Source organism: Pteropus vampyrus, unplaced genomic scaffold (genome assembly GCF_000151845.1).
Source record: "Pteropus vampyrus isolate Shadow unplaced genomic scaffold, Pvam_2.0 Scaffold37, whole genome shotgun sequence".
Lineage (NCBI taxonomy): Eukaryota > Metazoa > Chordata > Mammalia > Chiroptera > Pteropodidae > Pteropus > Pteropus vampyrus.
Genome location: NW_011888818.1, coordinates 6,922,073 through 6,940,490, shown reverse-complemented (window position 1 = coordinate 6,940,490; position 18,418 = coordinate 6,922,073). Strand labels below are relative to the sequence as shown.

The 18,418-nt window shown below is 35.0% G+C and overlaps 1 protein-coding gene across 2 annotated transcripts; it reads right to left on the bottom strand.

Moving 5' to 3' along the window:
• Positions 1–1,350: 1,350 nt before the first annotated feature.
• MOB1A (MOB kinase activator 1A) lies at positions 1,351–17,445 on the bottom strand. Of its 2 annotated transcripts, none has more exons than XM_011358130.2 (6): positions 17,200–17,445; positions 13,948–14,114; positions 10,449–10,542; positions 8,993–9,126; positions 5,120–5,283; positions 1,351–4,024 (listed from the first exon to the last, which is right to left on the bottom strand). In XM_011358130.2, the coding sequence occupies exons 1-6, from the start codon at positions 17,211–17,213 to the stop codon at positions 3,947–3,949; spliced, it is 651 nt and encodes a 216-aa protein (XP_011356432.1). In that variant the 5' UTR covers positions 17,214–17,445; the 3' UTR covers positions 1,351–3,946. The 2 variants fall into 2 exon arrangements, with proteins under 2 accessions (XP_011356432.1, XP_011356434.1); XM_011358132.2 differs by having other exon boundaries at positions 13,948–14,111.
• Positions 17,446–18,418: the final 973 nt, after the last annotated feature.

Sequence of the window (18,418 nt, the reverse complement as noted above, 5' to 3'; positions counted from 1 at the left end):
TTCCTACAATCATGAAAAATGGCTGCCTGGGGGAAGGGGGAATGTCTTTCAGATATGCTGAGCACTCAATATCAAGATCAGAAAAATTAAAGAGGCCAGTCTCTCTTCTTCCTTTATCTCAGTCTCACAGCCAGGAGTGTATAAAAGGTCAGGAGCTTGTTTAGCATGGTAGGAAGGAAACTACTTATTTTTTGTCTCGGATAAGTTTTAGCCACTGTAATCAGAGACATAGTTTGTTCCGTGTGTGTGTGTGTGTGTGTGTGTGTGTCGGGGAGGAATGCTGGTATTATAAGATAGTTTATTTAGGAACTTCCCTTCTAAGAATTAAGAAAACATATCAGCTGCTAAATGATAAAGACAACTTTCCACAGAAGTTGCAAAAATCTCAAGTTATACAAATACTTTAATCAGTCATTTCTTTTTTAATATATTTTATTCTGATGGAGTTACAAAAGTAGATACAAAATATTTTTTTAAAGTACAGTTAAATGACTTAGAAAAATAGATAAAGCCCCTAAAGGTTTAAAAACACAACACAAATTTTCATGTAAAGGACATTTAAAAATATTTTAGATGGTAACCAAGACTAACTTATGCAAGCTATTTAAGCTATTTTTGAAGTAGATCAAACACAGAATGTTGTTCTATAATAAATCTATAGCACACTGGCAATCCATTTGGATTTACAGAATACTTGTTTGAAATAGAATCTGATGAGAGAAAAAAGTGAATTTCAATGCAGCTGCTTCGGTAAAATTACTGCTATCGTATGTAACATCCCCCAAAAGCCTTAACTGTCGGAAATATCACACAAAAACACAGGAAGACTGCAGTACTATTTTCCCTCTTTGCCAGATTTCTGTAACAGTATAAACCAAATGCTCTTACTAAATAGATATCAAGAGGAAATGACATCCCTGTTGAAGGCGCTCAGTTTGGTGTCCCAGCTGGCATTTTTCAGGCCAGAGTTCTACAAAGAGACAGCCTCCGAGAACCAGGCAAGGCTAACACCAGCGTCATGACTGGGGTTGCTCAGAAACAAACTTCTCGGACTCATCCTCTTTGGGCCTGATTTGTACATGCTTATTGAGGTAATCATGTTAAGTTCAGAAGCTCCACTTCTAGTATAACCTTGTTGCTCAGAGAAAAGGCCAACGGTATAATCAGGAAACCTCAACAATGTTTGCAAAAGTTTAATATCACCACCACGATTGCTCCTGCTTTGCACTACTAGGAAAACTTTCCTTTTGTTATCAGAGTCATGATGAATACAGATTTGCATTTCTTGGGCAGGCAGCTACATGAGCTAGGACTCTACAAGTCTAAGATGAAAGGAAATACTTTCTTAGCTGGCAGCCCTCTAAAATCACTTTATTCAGTCTGGAGAAGAATACATTTGTTTGTCAACACAGGAAGTAGTACAAGGAAGTTTCAATATTTAAACAAAAATATGCACATCACTGCCAAAGTTTTTTTAAAGGCTTGGAAATAAAAGCACCAAAAGATTAACTGCATAATGTACAAAACACTCCCCACCCCATGACAGTTATCAGGTGTGAGGCACAGCAATTGGACAGAGGAGATGACTTGTGATTAGGAGTGGGCACAGGACAGATTGTTGTGGAAGAGGCAGACCCTGGGCAATAGGGAGATAAATCAAAAGTGAGAGGTGTCAAAGGCAGACTGATTTCTTCCAACTCTTATCAAATATTGGCCCTCTAGTGAAGTCAGTAAGGGGTCATTCTCTCCTCTTCCTCCAATTCTGCCCTCAACTCCCTAGACTTGGATATAAACAACATTAATACAAATGTTTAGCTGCATTGGTGGTTAAGCCAGATTAGTTTGGGAACCTGGTAATGTTTGCTTGCTTGTTTTAAAAAGTCCGTTCTGAGTCTCAAATTACCAACAATGTTATTTGTTTCATTAATAAGCTGCCTTTACTACTATGCTAACATGACCATCTTTGGTTTGTTTTGGGGCTGTCATGAAGAGAGGATTTCTACACTGAAAAGAACTGGAGAAAAGTGAGCACCCTTTTGAGAATATTTAAAATAGAAAAGATGACAAAGGTACAACACTAGTTGAGTATCCAATTTCATTCTTTGCAGACTTAATTAAAGTCAACAAGGTTTAAAGTCAAGATGCCGTAACATTTTAGGTCACATCTAGAAACCTGCTTATTTGTAAATGATCAACATAAACATACAGACAGGATGACAGGGACCTTTGAATAAACTTAAACCATGAATTGTGGAATGTCTCATAGAGGGCTTTTCTCTTTTTTTCATAAGTGATTATCTCACTCTTTAATTCCTGAAACAATGAGGTATGGCTTCCACCTAAATCAGATGAAATGTTTTGTTGCCTTTAAAATTCCATATATGTTTAAGAATTTATTGAAGTTATTATAAAAATGGAGTTTCTAAGCAATTCTTTTCTTTAAACTCTGATGGAATAATACAAATAAATAACAAAAAACCCTATCAAGGCTAACCTTTTTCAAAGCCATCAAGGAAGCTGGTGAGCACTTTGCAAGTCACAGCTCTGAAACAATGCTGATGAACTTAAAAGTGGTGGGAGTCTGACAAGGCTTGAGTATACTGGTGCCTCAACAGTCAACTAGAGATTACTAAATCCTAGAAACCTAATGAAAATCAGATCTTTTCTTACTAAGGGGAAAGATTCTCTTTACCTAATAGAAATAGAATAATTTCAAGTTTTGATACAAAAACAATTAAAACAGGATAAAATGCTTATGGATGTTCAATCCATCCTTTGACTACTCACACAAGATTTTTTTTACATATTCCTCCTAGTCTATCTCCTTTAGACATAAACACACACAATTAAAAAATAGGTAACACACCAAACTTTTAGCTGTGTTATAAAATGTATACACCTTTCAAGGCCTTTTTTATTGTGGTTTTCCTTAAGTTTTATCCTTATTGTGATAAAGTTCGTGCAGTTCTACACTATTCAGTTAACTAAGTCTTAAGTCACAATAAAAACATAGAAATAATTTTTTAAAAAAGGAAGCTCATGGGTACTTTCTTCCATTCTCCTACCCTTTCAAGGCAACGTGAATGAAAATCACTATTTTGAGATCTGAACTTGTCATAATTTTTTGGAAGTTTTTTTCCTCAGCCAAAGCTACCTATTAAAATTAATCTGAATGAAGTATTTCAAAATACAAATCTATAAGATGCTTTAAAAAATTATTTCTGATACCATACTCCAAACATTTAGATAGGTTCATATGTGAATAAAATCCCAAATAAAGATTAAAAAATAAAGTCATTTAGAAATAACTGATTACTCCCATACATGTCATATGATTTACACTGAAATCATGGATTTTGAAAAAAGATACAAACATGTATTATCAATAAAAACACTAGTATTCAACAACTTCAAACTAGATTATCCAAAGTGACACAAATGTTCTAAATCTTAAGGAAACTTAAAAATGTCTCTTTTTGTTAAATGTCTAATTTGTTAAAAAATAAAAGGGGGGAGCAGGAAAAAACCAATCTAAGTGTGTTAGGAAATTTGTGGGGAAACTTGTTACTAAATTATTGGTAGAAATTCTTAATATACATTATGCTATAACTTGAAACAGTTTAAATCATTTTCTTCAGTAAAAAAAAAAATAATAATAATAAATTGATAAACTACAGTTTAATAATCACATGTAACAGAAGTGTGACTCTGTGATAATAAAAGAAGTGGTCACATAGTGCCTCAGATGTGGCTATGTCCTGAATTTCTCACTCTGAAGATACTGGGCCGACCTACCTTTAGGACAATTTTTATCAGCAGACACAGACAAAAGGTGTCTTTTTATCCTGTTTTCTTAAAGTTTGTATCACTGGTCTATAACAGATAGCAATGAGAGAGCTCTAGCAGGAGGTGAAACAAGAGGGTAACTGTGTTCTAAAAGAAATATTTATCTGTCTTTCGATCCAAGCTTCTCAATTAATTCCTGAAGAGGTGCCAACTCACGCCTATCAATCAGATTAAACTCCTAAAAGAGAAGAAAAATAAAATTTAAAAATAGATTTGAAGTTAAAACTCTGTAAATGTAATTCAGAGAAATTTCCAATCTCTAGTTTTCTGAAATCCAAAAGAATGATGGCATGATCTGTGACCATTTTAAAACAGGATTTTTATTCTTTTTCTTAAAATATAGGAGACTTACAAAATAAGTAACTGTGCGTATTAGCTTGATACTCACTATGTAAAACATTAAAATCAAAATTGTACATGCTTGCATTTATAAGACATCTGAAAACTGTACATTGGACCTTTGATAGTGGACACCTCTGGGGCAGTGGATCTTTTTGTTTCATATATCTACATCCATATCTATACTATACCTCTATCTATGCAATGCAACAATCTCAGAAGGAAAATAGAAAGAGTACAATACATTCCCCTTTGTGTGACATACAGAACTGCAATACACAGTATTTTCTATAACGCTACTAGTTTTTCCACCGAAAAATGTTATCTGGACATACTATACTTATATTTTGCACATAGAATGATATATCTTTAAAGTGAGGCTAAAGAAGTCCTGATTCTCTGATATCTTTTTGAAACAATGTGAATTATTTTGATTTTAAAAAGTACCAGTTCCAACTAAGGACCCATAAGACAACAAGCCACATTTCCGAAGGGGGTTGCCCGGTTTTAAGTTTCTAGCTGCTGATTTCAAAAGTTTTGGCCTGAGGTGAGACTTCTGGAAACTTAACCCATGATAGCAACTAACAGGTTATTCCAAAAGTTTCTTTTCCAGGTAGAAACATCTCATGAACAACCCAACTGCAGAAATATTTCAAAGCATCTTTTCACCCAGCAGTGGTGATGGAACAGAAGGGTACAGACAAGCTATCTTAGGTCATATCCTAACCAGAGACCTGGGCAGCCAGAGGCAGAAAGCCCCAAATGTGGGGGTGGGGAGGTGGGGAGTGTGTGTGATTATTTCTATACTGTTATGTATATCAGTGAAATAAACAATGTGGAAAAGAGAACCCTGCTATACTTAGCTCTACATCTCTAAATAAGACTCTATAAATTGCTCCTTATTAAAGCTACCAAGCCAAATGTGTCAACTTACCTGAACGAAGAAAATAAAGTGCTTAAATGAGGTGTTGAGATGGGCCTCCTCTTGCAGCTGCATCACAGAATCAAAGTGCTGGTGATAAATATGGGCATAAACCCTGAATAGACGCTTAAGAATGGTCTTTGCCACAGACATAAAGTTTTTGGGAAATGGGACACCTATAATCAAATATACATGTATATCTGTTAGTCTTTTATCTAATTGAATAGCAGAAATTTCAGGCATGGCCATGAACAACTCCAACACAAACACACATTCACAACACAAGCCTATTTCCACATTTTTTAAAAGGCAATGGAAAAACCTAAGTATATGAGGTATGCTCACATATCACGCTTTTTCTGACTGCCTTAGAATAGCAGGAACAGGTTATCAAAAGTTATATAAGCTGCTACTGAATCAAAGTTAAAATAAACATAATTTTGCTGTTTAACACTGAAGAGCTTCTCTCTAAGATTAAACGCAACAAGAATAAGTATTTTGACTATAAATAGAAAATTTTACTTTTTGTAATTTGTAACTATAAAATAAATTTTGCACACTCAACCAGGACTGGAAACTCTCCTAAGCAAAAGAAAAAAATTAAAGGCACATCCTGAGTCATCATAATCTACTGTTTACAGATAGAAAAGTATTTTATCTTCTGAATTACTCTGAAGAGCCAGTTTTCTTTCTTAAACTAGGAGTCCCCAACTTTTTAATTTTTTTAAAGTACTATTTTCATTTTCCTGTAGTCTAAGAAGGGGATATACTTTCTGAAAAAGGAAGGGTAGGCTCCCTATTTTTCAAAGAAAATAAACGCCTCCCTAGAAAAAACTGGGTAATCTCTCTCCAAACGGTGCAGGTAGGGATGTGACTGTTTACATTTACGAGAATATTAGTTGACAAGACCAAAGTATCTTAGAAGGCAGGGACAGAAGAAGGACAATACAACTGGCACTGTAAATAAACCCACAAGAAGGCACTTGCTTGCAAATAGTCTAGATTAGTTGGCCTTAGAGATCTATTCCAAACATTACTCTTGAAACATTTTCCTTCTTTAATCTTTCAATGGATAAAGGCTAAAACACTTTATCCTTTCCTGCATTTTAATTTCTCAATCAGTCCTTAACAGCTTGAAATTTAGTATATTTTGTTCTTATAATCTGATTTTCTTGAGGGTTTCCCCAACCTCCAAGTGTTAGCTAACAACTTGCCCTTTCAAACATTATTCTGGAACTCATGGGTATGTTACTCTGAACTGGCTCTTGTGTTCATGTACTGAAAAGATGTACTTTAAGTCAAACTCCTTTTCTCTCAGAATTTACAAATAGGCATCTTGATAATAAAAGGAACAGTAATAACTTGGGTATACTAGTTTAAAAATAAAGTTTCATCTAATATGAATAAATAATTGGCAAAAGTAAGATGTGGATAATAGCCTAATGAAGTAGGAAAGAATTCCAGAACATTAAGATAAATTATTAAAGAATGAGAAGCTGAGAAAATAGAATAAAGCTAAAAGTACTCTTTATCCTCCATAAGAGGAAAACTTTAATGAATAAATATCATGTTTTAATCTAAGCAATTTTTCCAAGCTCAGTTTAACAGAAACATTCAAGCATAGTCAATATGCAATAATGAATCTGTGAGAAAGAAAATAAAAGGTTTAATAGAATGAAAAAGTTGACCAATGGCAAACAAACAATATGATACAAAATTTTCTCCTGAAAAAGCCTATAATTAAACTGTAAAAAAAGGAATCTGCTATAGTCTGAATATTTGTGTCTCCCTACTGCAAAATTCATATGTTGACATCCTAAGCCCTGGTGATGGCATTAGTAGGTGAAGCCTTTGGGAGGTGATTAGGCCATGAAGGCAGAGCCCTCATGAATGGGCTTAGTGCCCTTATAAAAGAGGAAGGAGAGAGACTGCCCTTCTACAATGTGAGGACTAGGTAAGAAGTTAGCAGTCTGCTCCCAGAAGTGGACCTTCACCAGAACCCAACCCTGCTGGAGCCATGATCTTGGACTTTCAGCTTTCAGAACTGTGAGAAATAAGTTTCTATTGTTTATACGCCACCTAGCCTCTGGCATTTTTGTTATGGCAGCCCGAACAGACAATACAGAATCCAACAATGTGTTGTTCATAAGACATCCCTAAACCGAAAACGACAAGGACTAATCTCATCCATCAATACCAATGCCAAAATCTTAATCAAAATCTTAGCAACTAAAAAATAGTCTTCCAGGAGAACATTAAAAACCTTATAGCCATCAACAACAGATACTGGAAAAATATCTGATAAAACTCTATGATCATACCTGACTTAAATCCATATACCTCTAATCAAAAGCAAGATTCCTGCTTCATTCTGAAATACTAGAAGCACTCACATAAAAAATAATAGCCTAATGAAGTAGGAAAGAATTCCAGAACATTAAGATAAATTATTAAAGAATGAGAAGCTGAGAAAATAGAATAAAGCTAAAAGTACTCTTTATCCTCCATAAGAGGAAAACTTTAATGAATAAATATCATGTTTTAATCTAAGATGTTTGCCATCATCACCGTAAGTCAGCACTGCTCGGTAGATACACCAGCTGGTGCAGTTAGGTAAGAGTTACACAGGAATACGTGTTAGAAAGAAAAAGGCAAAATTATTATACTTAAAAAACTCAAGAAAATCAACTCAAAACAACAGAAACAACCAAAATCTGATGGTCAACTATAACATTTATATAAAAATCAACAGCTTTTCTATATACTAAACAGTAACAAGTTGGAAACCAGATATCAATAAAAAAAAATATTAAATGTCTAGGATAAACTTAAGAAACCTGAAGGATAAGCACAAACTAAACTATAGAATTTTATAAGAGAAAATAATAAGAGACATGAATAAATGAAGAAATACACCTTGTTCTTGGCTAGGAAGACTCGGTATTGTCAAGAGAATCAGAAACCCTATATTAATCTACAAACTGAATGAAACCATAATCAAAATCTCACAAAGATTTTTTTTTACCTTGACAAAATGATTCTAAGTTCTTTGGAAGAACAAATATCCCAGAATAGCCGTGAATATTCTGAAAAAGAAGAGCACGGAAAAGAGACTAGCCCTACAAGATGCTCCAAGGTACATGGCTATGGTTAATTAAAACCGTCATTTCTATAGGAACAGATAAAGAGATTAAGAGACTCCAAAATATGTGGCAATTTGATAATTGGGAGAAAAGACACATGTATTTGATAAATAGTACTGGACAAACTGACTAGCATTTATAATTGGAAAAAAAAATGAAGGGAACATTGAGAAAAAAAATTCCTGATGGATTTAAATGTAAAAACAAAACCACAGAAATATTAAATGAAAATATGGTCAAATATTTTTATAATACGGAAGTAAGAAAAACCTTTCTAATCACTGATTAAAATCCAGACATCATTAAAGAAAGGATTAATAGGATAAAATAAGAATGTTACATGTAGCAAAAACATCTCATAAACACACTAAGACAAAAGGCAACCTTGGGAAAAATACACGCAACATGTATGACAAAGAGCTAGATCCTTAACATACAAAGAAATGAACAAAGGATATAAACAGAAAACACACAATGATCAATAAACCAAAAAATGCTCAATCTCATCAATATTTTTTAAATGTACCTTAAATTTCCCAAATTATAAAAGATTTAAAAAATGAGTAACAACTGCTATTGGTGAAGAAACACAGGCAGATACAAACATGTCTGAAGGGAGTATACATTTATAATCTTTTTGGAGAGAAATTTAGCAATCTGTTACATTTTTTTAAAGTGATAGAGCTTTAAAAAGAACATGTTAATTATTTAAAAGAAAATCAGTTCTATAACCCAAACTCACCAATCTTAGAAGGAAAAAGAGTTTCATCATCAAGCTGATCCTGAACCCAAGTCATCAAGTAGTCAATGTATTTTGGTGCAGAACATTTGATTGGCTTTTTAATATTAGTACCATCTGCCCAATGATATTCATATCTGAAGAGAAAAAAGATTTTACTGATAGTTTTCAAAAACATTAACAAATTGCAACTTGTAATCAAAGTAGGTTCACATTTTGTCAACAGAAGTTATATAAACCTTTAGTAAATTACCTAAACTTCTACTGAAGGTTACGGTGAGTTTCCTATAGAACTATTCTGAAATGTGACGGTTATAATTGGAAGAGAAAAGGAAGATAATGTGGCAGCTGGCAGTGCCAGAATAGATATTTTCTGACAGAGCCCTGGGACAGATAAAGGAACTGCATTCTTGTCTATTAGGCAGAGAGTGCTGAGGACTGGGGAAGGGGATGATGGATCACCACATTCTGAGATCCTTGGCCATCAAATTATCACCAATAGAGTCAAGATTATAAAATCCTGTTTCTTGGAGAGGATGTAAAGAAATATCCTTAGGTATGCCATCTTTTTCCTATTCACATTTGCTGAGCTAGAATGATTAACAAGACTTACACAAAACTTCACTGTGTAAAATGTTTAAGCCATAGGTATGCTTAATTTTCCTACTTATTTTGTTTAAATTTCTTTTAAGGAAGTTTGAAAAATAAAACTTGAAACAACACAAAATAAAACATCTCTCCTAAAATAATATAATCATAATTGGACTATGAACTCATTGGGGACCTATTTATCCTTTATACCTGTAGCGAATTTAGAAAGGACTTTTTTTCCCATGAGGTAAACATCTTGATACCATCTATTATCACATAAAATCAGTCATTTGCTATAGGAAAGACAAAAACACACTAAAACATTAATCTCATCATACCTTGAGGATATTATGGGTGACAAAGAATTCCATCTCTTTCTCAATATTTCTTGAAATTTATTATAGTCAAATGTTAAAATCTAGCATCTTTAAGCCAGATAACAAAAGCAGCACAATTTAGAAGTAATTAACACTGAATAAGCACAAGAAAAACTAATCGAATATTAGTCAACCAAAAACTTTCAAGAAATTAATTTAAAAACCAGAAACAGAACCATACTGTTAATAAAATTGAAAAAATAACTTGCAATGCCAGATAAACCTAACTAAATTTTTTTTCCTTTTACTCCTACAATTGAACATTCATTCTTACTCTAATGCAATTACAAAATAAAACACTAAGTACCAAATGCCAAAGTATTTAATAATAACTAAAAGCTTATAGATAAGTATTCAAGAACTCATAAAATTGAACTGCTTTTACACAAGCAAACAGATAAAAACAAAGTCTTCATTATTTAATTTCTATCAATCAGCAATTAGCTTTATTTAGTAATTCAAATACCTATATAATAGGTAGCAATATGTACCTTGGACCTGCAGACATGACTGGACAGCTTGCTTCAGTGCAGAATTCTGTAATAGTTCCGTATAACATGTTGATCTGGTTGAAGAAATCTACAGCTGGAAAGATAGTAGCAGAATTGTATTAAAGTGTCTGTGTGAAAACAACAAAGCATCAGACCTCTCAGTTGAAGGATAAATAGATAATGCATTGCGATTTTTGGCTGAATCCTTGAGAAATTCAATAATCCAGGATACTGTAAATTCTCTTTGTACATTGTCATATCTAAGTTAATCTTTTACATATATTCGCTTTTAATATCCTAAGCTTTTCATCGGCATATAATATCAGAAAAATAAAAATTAGAGATAATTCTAACTTAATGTTGACTATTATGTCATTAGCATATATAATTTGATTCCATCCTAGGGAATGAAAAAAACCATAGCTTCTTATCAATCTGGACCAAACAATACCATTTGTTAGAAAAGTGTTATAGAATATACTATAAGGTAGGCAATGTATCAGCTGCTATTAATAGGTATTTAAAAAATCTAATTCATCATAAAGAATTGAGGCCTAATGCATACCGAGGACATAAAAAACATAGGATAATGTCCCTTGCCCTGGAGCCTCCAAACTAACAGGAAGAACAAAATTACCAGAGATGAATAATACAACATATAAGGTAGTACCCAAAGGCCAACAATAAGTGCAAGAATTCAGAGAAAAGGCAACATATTGAGGAGCTGAGGTGCAAGGAGTACTTCCTAAAGGAGCTTCAGCTTGATCTGGAAGAAAATGGAAGAGGTTGGGAATGAGTGAAACAACTTCACTGAGTGAAACATATTCTGTGCAAGAACCACATAAACCTTAAAACCACACAAGTTTTCAAAAATATTTTAGTTCCCTGTCTAAACGAGTACCTAAAAATCCACTAGGGCTTTTCGAGTTTCTTACAAAACAGATTAAAAAGTTCAATTTGTCAAAAGGAATTTTGTACAAAACTCCCTTTTATAAACCTTTCTCTTAATCAGTCATGTTTCTAAGAAAGTAATACTTCAGTGTACAATATTCATTCAAAACAAAGAGTATGCCCGGGTAGTGTGCTAGTTTATTGGTCTAAAGCAGCTGTTCTCCAAATGTGGTCTAGGAATTCCCTGTTTCAGGGGGAACCTGTGAGGTTGGAACACTTTTAATTGCTCTTTTCATTCTCATTCACTCAGGAGGCACAGTGGAGTTGGCACAGAGGCTCCATGATCACATCGCAACAGACTGAATGCAGAAGCAGACAAATGAATCCAAGCTCTCTCCATTAAGCCAGACATTAAGATTTGCAAGCATGTAAAATAATGCCATACTTCTCACTAAAATTTATTCTGGAAAATAGTCATTTTTCATTAAAAAAATTTATACACACACACACACATACAGGTAATGGGTTTATTATTGCTATTTTTAAAATAGTATTTAAAATTTCTCAGTTTTAATTTCTAACACAGTAAGTATCACTACATATAACCTATATAATGAAAAGCTCTTTGGGATTCTCAATAATTTTTAGGAGGATAAAGGGATTCTGAGACCAAAAGAATTGAGAACAGCTGATCTAGACCAATAAGTCTCAAAGGAAAATCTAAGACTAAAAGGCCAATAGATGCCTTCAGAATAAAAAAAAGATAATTTGAATAAGGTTTAAAAAAAGTTTTTCTTAATACATAATACTTCACATGGTCCACATATCAAGATATACAGAAACATGCAGTGAAAAAAATCTGAATTCCAGTCACTCCAAATCCCCTCCTACACACAAGCAACTACTATATTATTTTTTTGTTTCTTCCCACCTAAGTTTCTTTATCTTGTTTTACACAAAAATATAACATATTACATAGTTCTGCATCTTGTTTTTTTCTCTTAGTAATATGAATAATGGCTTTTTAATGAGTTGAAAAAAAGTTTTTCTTAATGTGGCTACTAGAAAATTTTAAATTACATTTGTAGATTACATTATATTTCTATCAGATAGTCCTGACCAAGTCAACAATTATCAATAGCTGATTAACACCACATAAAAGACAACTAGACACTATGGGAGTATCTACACGACTGGAAGTATATACCACCATCTATGAAGTAGCCTTACAAACCAACAAAATCAAATCTGACTGATCTGAGCTCCTTATCTGTGCTAATACAGTAGCCACTAGCCACATGTGGCTACTTAAGTAAAATTAAATTGAAATACAAAATTCAGTCACATTAGCCACATTTCAAGTGCTAAAAGGCCACAGTAAAGATATGACAGCATTTGCATTATCACAGAAAGTTCTATTAGACAGTGCTGCTCTAGATCTAACGTTCTAGAGGAAATAAGAGGAACAGAACATCATAATGAATGCCTTGAGGATAATTCACACTGGAACAAAAATGAACTGGTTTCTTCAAGAACAACAAAACAAGGAAAAAAGACTATGAGGGGAAACCTATTAAGAGATTCAAGAAATATATGTACAGGCCTTCCTGGATGCTGATTCAAGCTAACCACATGTTTTATAAAAAGAAACATTTATAGGATAATCAGGGGAAATATGAACACTGATTAGATATTGTAATGTAAAGGAATGATGGTATTGTCATGATTTTTGATAATGTAAAGGAATGATGGTATTGTCGTGATTTTTCAAATAGGAATTGTTTTAGATACTGAAGTATTTATAGATAAAATGATATATCTGGGATTCACTTCAAATTAATCAGGATGAAATATATAGAAAAATCATGAACTGAACATAAATTGATAATTGTTGAAGCTGGTTAATGGCTACCTGGAAATTCGATGCACCCGTTTCTCTACTTTTATAATTTGAAATTTTCCATGAAAAAGTTTAAAAAATTCCTGTAACAGCTGAAATTCTTCATAGATTTAAACCTTATCACCCAGAACTTATCTCAGAAATGATACACTCTAATATTCAAATGTCTAGCCTCAGCATTCCCTTCCATGTCATACCCCTGCTTTCTTGAAGTCAGACTTTCAGTTCATGGCTCCCTCCATTTTCTCTCAATCTCTCAATTTCCTATGACTAATCCTAAATCACAACAATCAATCGACTGATGATCTAAATTGCAAGTGACTTTTCTGTATACATGGGCAGATGAGAGCTGTTGGAAATAGGAGCACAACTCTAAAGATTGGTTATCCTACAAAGTCATGGTCTAACACAGGTAGAATCTTTGCATTTACCAATCTTTTTACTGACCTTACTCAGCTCCATTCTCCCCAGAAATTACTCCAAAGCACTCATCATTTCTGTTCAGGTCTCTCGCCTCAATCACAAAAGCTACAACCAAGTATTTTGAAGAGAACACTATAGTTTTGGATGTATTTGTACTTACATGTTTCTTTACAGATAATCTACTATATTACAAACCTTATATCTGTAAAAGAAAATTCATTAACAACAAAATTTTAGCAAAATCTTCCTATAAACCAGCAAAGTAGAATGTTATTTAAAACTTACTGTTCACAGCAATCCATTCATTGAGATCCTCTCCCTCTGGCAACATAACGGCTTGTCTCAGATTCCCACTTCCTAGAGTTGCCTCTGCATGTTTTAAGAGTTCATACTGATGAGACCCTTCAGGGATATTCTTCTTTGGTTTGAATGTCTTGGAAGAGCGGCTGCTGCTGTTAGGTTAAAAGAAAAGGCACATCGACTGTATGACTAGAAGCAGAATGGCATAGTTTTAAGCACATAAACTGCTCATACAATAAAATAAAAAATATGCCCTAAAAAGTGCCAGCATTGATGGGGTGGGGAGTGGGGGTGATGAGCACAATGAAAGAATGCTTTAAGTTTCTTTCCTCACATTGAAACAGGATTAGTAGCACAATTTCACATAGAAGGCAACTGAAATACGCCTCATGAAGCAATGTGATGTAACAGAAAGGGCACTTTAACCAAAAGAAGAAAAAAACCTGGATTCTAGTCCTTGATCTGCTACTATCTCTGTGACTGCTTGAGAAACCTAACCTCCCTTTAACCTCAATTCCCACCTATAGATAAGTTGCTGGGAGGGGGGTAGCCCTCAGGTTCTCATAGGTCAAAGTTCAGTTTCTATGTCAAAATATTTGGGATACCATCAAAGCAAACCGCAGTGGATATAACACATTTTGATGTTTTTAGAGGAAAAAAATAAATGAGACAGAGATAACTGGTTTCTGAGGGAAAGAACAAGTTTTTATTCCTATCTCACACCATCCATAAGGACTTCCTAACATGACACAGAACCCCAAAACCTAAAAAAAAAAAAAGAGATGGATTTCAAATCATAACAATTAAAAAACTTCAGTAACAAAGTAAAAAGACAAGTAACAAAAAAAATACTTGCAACATATACTACAAAGGATAAACTGGATAATGGGCTTCTATAATGTGTTAAGAAAAAAGGTAAGGAACCCTTTAGAAAATTGGGTTAAGGAGATGAATAGGCAATTCAGAAGGAAACCTATAATGACCAATGAACATGTGAAAAGCTGCTTAATTAAAGATTTATTTTTCTTTAATCTGAGTGTCAAAAGTTAAAACCAGCTAATTACAGTATGTGAAATTAGTACTTTAACACTCCTGGTGAAAATGCAGTGTTTTGGGGAGGGCAATATGGCAGTATATGTTAATTCTGAAATGCTCCTCAATTTATCCCTTCCACTTCTACGTCTCTCTTAGATGCAAATAAGGATGTGTTTTCCACAATTGTTTTTAATGGTGAAAAACCTGGAAACAAGCCTAAGGTTTATTAGTAAAAAGAATAAATAAGCTATGATATATCCACATCATGAAGTCTTGTAGTTAAAAACAAGAAACAAGAACAAGCTAGAGCTACATGTATTCACATGGAAGGATCTTAAGACAAAACCAAATGTACAGCAGGAGCCCATTTTGTAAATGCATAGAAAATATCAGAAAGGATACACATCAAATTGATATTGAGGATTACTTCTAAGAAGAAGAAGAGAACAAAACTGTGGGCTTTCACTTTACCTGAGTAATTTGAATTTTAAATAAGACTGATTACGAAGTGAAAAATTTAGAAAAGCTAAAAATCAAATACGAAAAGTTTTTAACATGATAAATAACTACGTTTAATAGGAAAAGTACTCAATTAGAAGGACTGGCCTTTTACAAATGGAAAACTAACAAGGAAAAAGATGATTCATGATTCAATATGATCTTCACCTGAATTAAGACTCTTGTGCTTCAAACGGCACATTCAAGACAGTGAAAGAAATTCACAAAATGGGAGAAAATATTTGCAAATCACAGATGTGATAAGGGACTTGCATCAAAGATAAAGAATTCTTAAAACTGAAAAACAAAAAGACAAATAACCTAATTTTAAAATGGTCCGAGGCTGTCAACTAAAAAGGAAAAAAAGTTTTTAAATGGTCAAGATTTGAAGACATTACTCCAAAGCGCACGAAAAGATGCTCATCTTTTTTATTCATTAGGGAAACACAAATTAAAATCACAATGAGATACCATGAAACATCTAATTAGGATGATTATAATCCAAAAGACAATTTAACAAGTACTAGCAAGGGTGTGGGTAAAATGAAACTCATACAGTACTGATGGGAACGCAAAATGGTGCAGTAATCTGAAAAAGTTTGGCAGTTCCTCAAAACATTAAACATAGTTACCGTGTAATTCAGCAATTCCACTCCTAGGTATATACCCAAGAGAAAACACGTACATCCAATAAAAAAATTTGTAGTACACAAAAGTTCATAGCAACATTATTCACAAAGCCAAAAAGTGGAAACTCAAATGATCATCAACAAAACGACGTTTAAAAGAAATACACAGCCTTACATTTAGGTCCAAAGAGCAACTAAGCAACTATACATCCACAAACAAACAAATAACTAAACATTAACTCATAAGAAAAATATTTGAGGGACGTGGGAGATTGTTCTATTAACATAGAAATTTGCAATTAAAATCTAAATCATACAGACTTTTCGACATGGTAGTCATACCTTACAAACTATACCCTTAAAAAAATAATTGAAAGGTGAGAAAAAGCGATTTGGACAAAGATTCTCAGTAGTGCTATTATTATAATAGAGAAAGAATCCAAATTTCTCACCATAAGTAAACTGTCGTAATGAAACACTATGTAACTTAATAACAACGTCAAGTATGTGGGTGATGTCCATTAACTAAAAATGGATATTTGTTCAATCATACAAAACACATCTAAGCAATATACTATGTGGAGAGAGCCACCTGAGAATAATGTGCGCAAACTGCAGCACTCCACGTTTTCCGGAGGCGGCATTTTACCGCGGGGGTAATTTAATTCTGACGATAATGAAGCTGGACAAACGGTGGAATGAAAAGCTAAGTCAGCAACGGATCGTTACTAGAAAAGGCTCCAGCCTAGAGAGAAACTGAGAGCCTGTGGCCGGGCCCGCGGCTCCGCCTCCAGATCGACCCTCCGCCCTCATGGGCTTTCGGGCGGAAAAGTTTGGAGGCGCTACCGGCCTCAGGGCCTTTCTACTCCCCAACCTCCTCGCTCCGTTTCCTTTGCGTCGACTTTCATCTCCTTCTGTCTCGGCCCACGTCCCAGGCTCCCCCGTGGCCCTGAGCAAAGCAAGCGCCAGCCACCCCAACCACGGGCCCGGCCATCGCCCCAGGCTCCCTCTCTCCCCCTCCCTGACCTCGGCCCTCAGTCCTCAGCCCTGGACCCCTCAGCCCGGCCGCACTCACAAGAGGAAGCTCATCTTCTATTCTCAGAGGGAAGGGGAGGGGCCGCTGGCCCCGCCGCGGTAAGGATACGGAGCCGGCCCGGGAACCGCGAGGGAGCGGACAGTCCTCAGCCCGCCGACAGCGGAAGCGCTGGTGCGGCAGCTCCCAGGCTGGGGTCGAGACGGAATAAACCGCTGCAAGCTGCTGCGCCCACCTCACTCGCCCTTCCCACCTAGGCGAGCTCAAATGCGGAACCAGCATAATCTCGCGAGAGAAGGCTTTGCTCTGCCCTGCCCCGCCCCACCGCCGGGAGGGACGCGATGCGCCCCTTTTCACCCCGCCCTCTTTTGCAGCTCACCCAAACATCAGGCACCAGACCGGCATTTCTTCTCCCAGAGGCGTAGTGGCATTTCGGTCCTAGGTCTGGGAGAGTGGCTGTACGTGTATTTGAGCTAGCTTGTTGCTGTTGGATTCCTGATCCCTAGGTAGCATGGGGCTTCTATGAATGCTGCAATTTTTTTAAAATTTAATTTGGCTTTTAAATTGAGATATATTTCACATGGCATAAAAGTCACCCTTTTAAAATGTATGCTCCAATGGTTTTCTTCGTATATTTACAGTTGCGCAACCATCACCACTATTTAATTCTAGAATATTTTCCTCACCCCAAAAGAAACCAGTACCCATTAGCAGTAACTCACCATTCCTCCCTCCTTATAACCTGTGGCAACAGTTAGTCTACATTTCATACGCATTTGCCTAATCTGGACATTTCCTATAAATGGAATCGTACAATGTATGGTCTTTCATGACTGGCTTCTTTCACTTAGCTTGATGTTTTCAAGATTCGTCCATGTTGTAGCATGTATCAGTACTTCATTCTTCTTTATAAGTGAATAATATTCTGTTGTATGACTACATCTTACTTTGTTTATGCATACATCTGTTGGTGGATTTCCATTGTTTCCACTTTTTAGCTATTATGAATAATGCTGCTATGAACATTCCTGTACCGGTTTTTGTGTAAATGAATGTGTTCATTTCTCTCAGGTATATACGTAGGAGTGGCTGGGTCATGAGGGGAAGCAGAGTTTGCCACCCCAAAATGTGCCTTTTGGGCTATTGATTATTTTAAGCTGGTTATTTTCAAGAAAAAAAAAGACCCCCACAATCATATAGTAACTATATGTTTAACTTTTTGAAGAACTGTCAGACTATTTTCCAAATCAGCTGCATCATT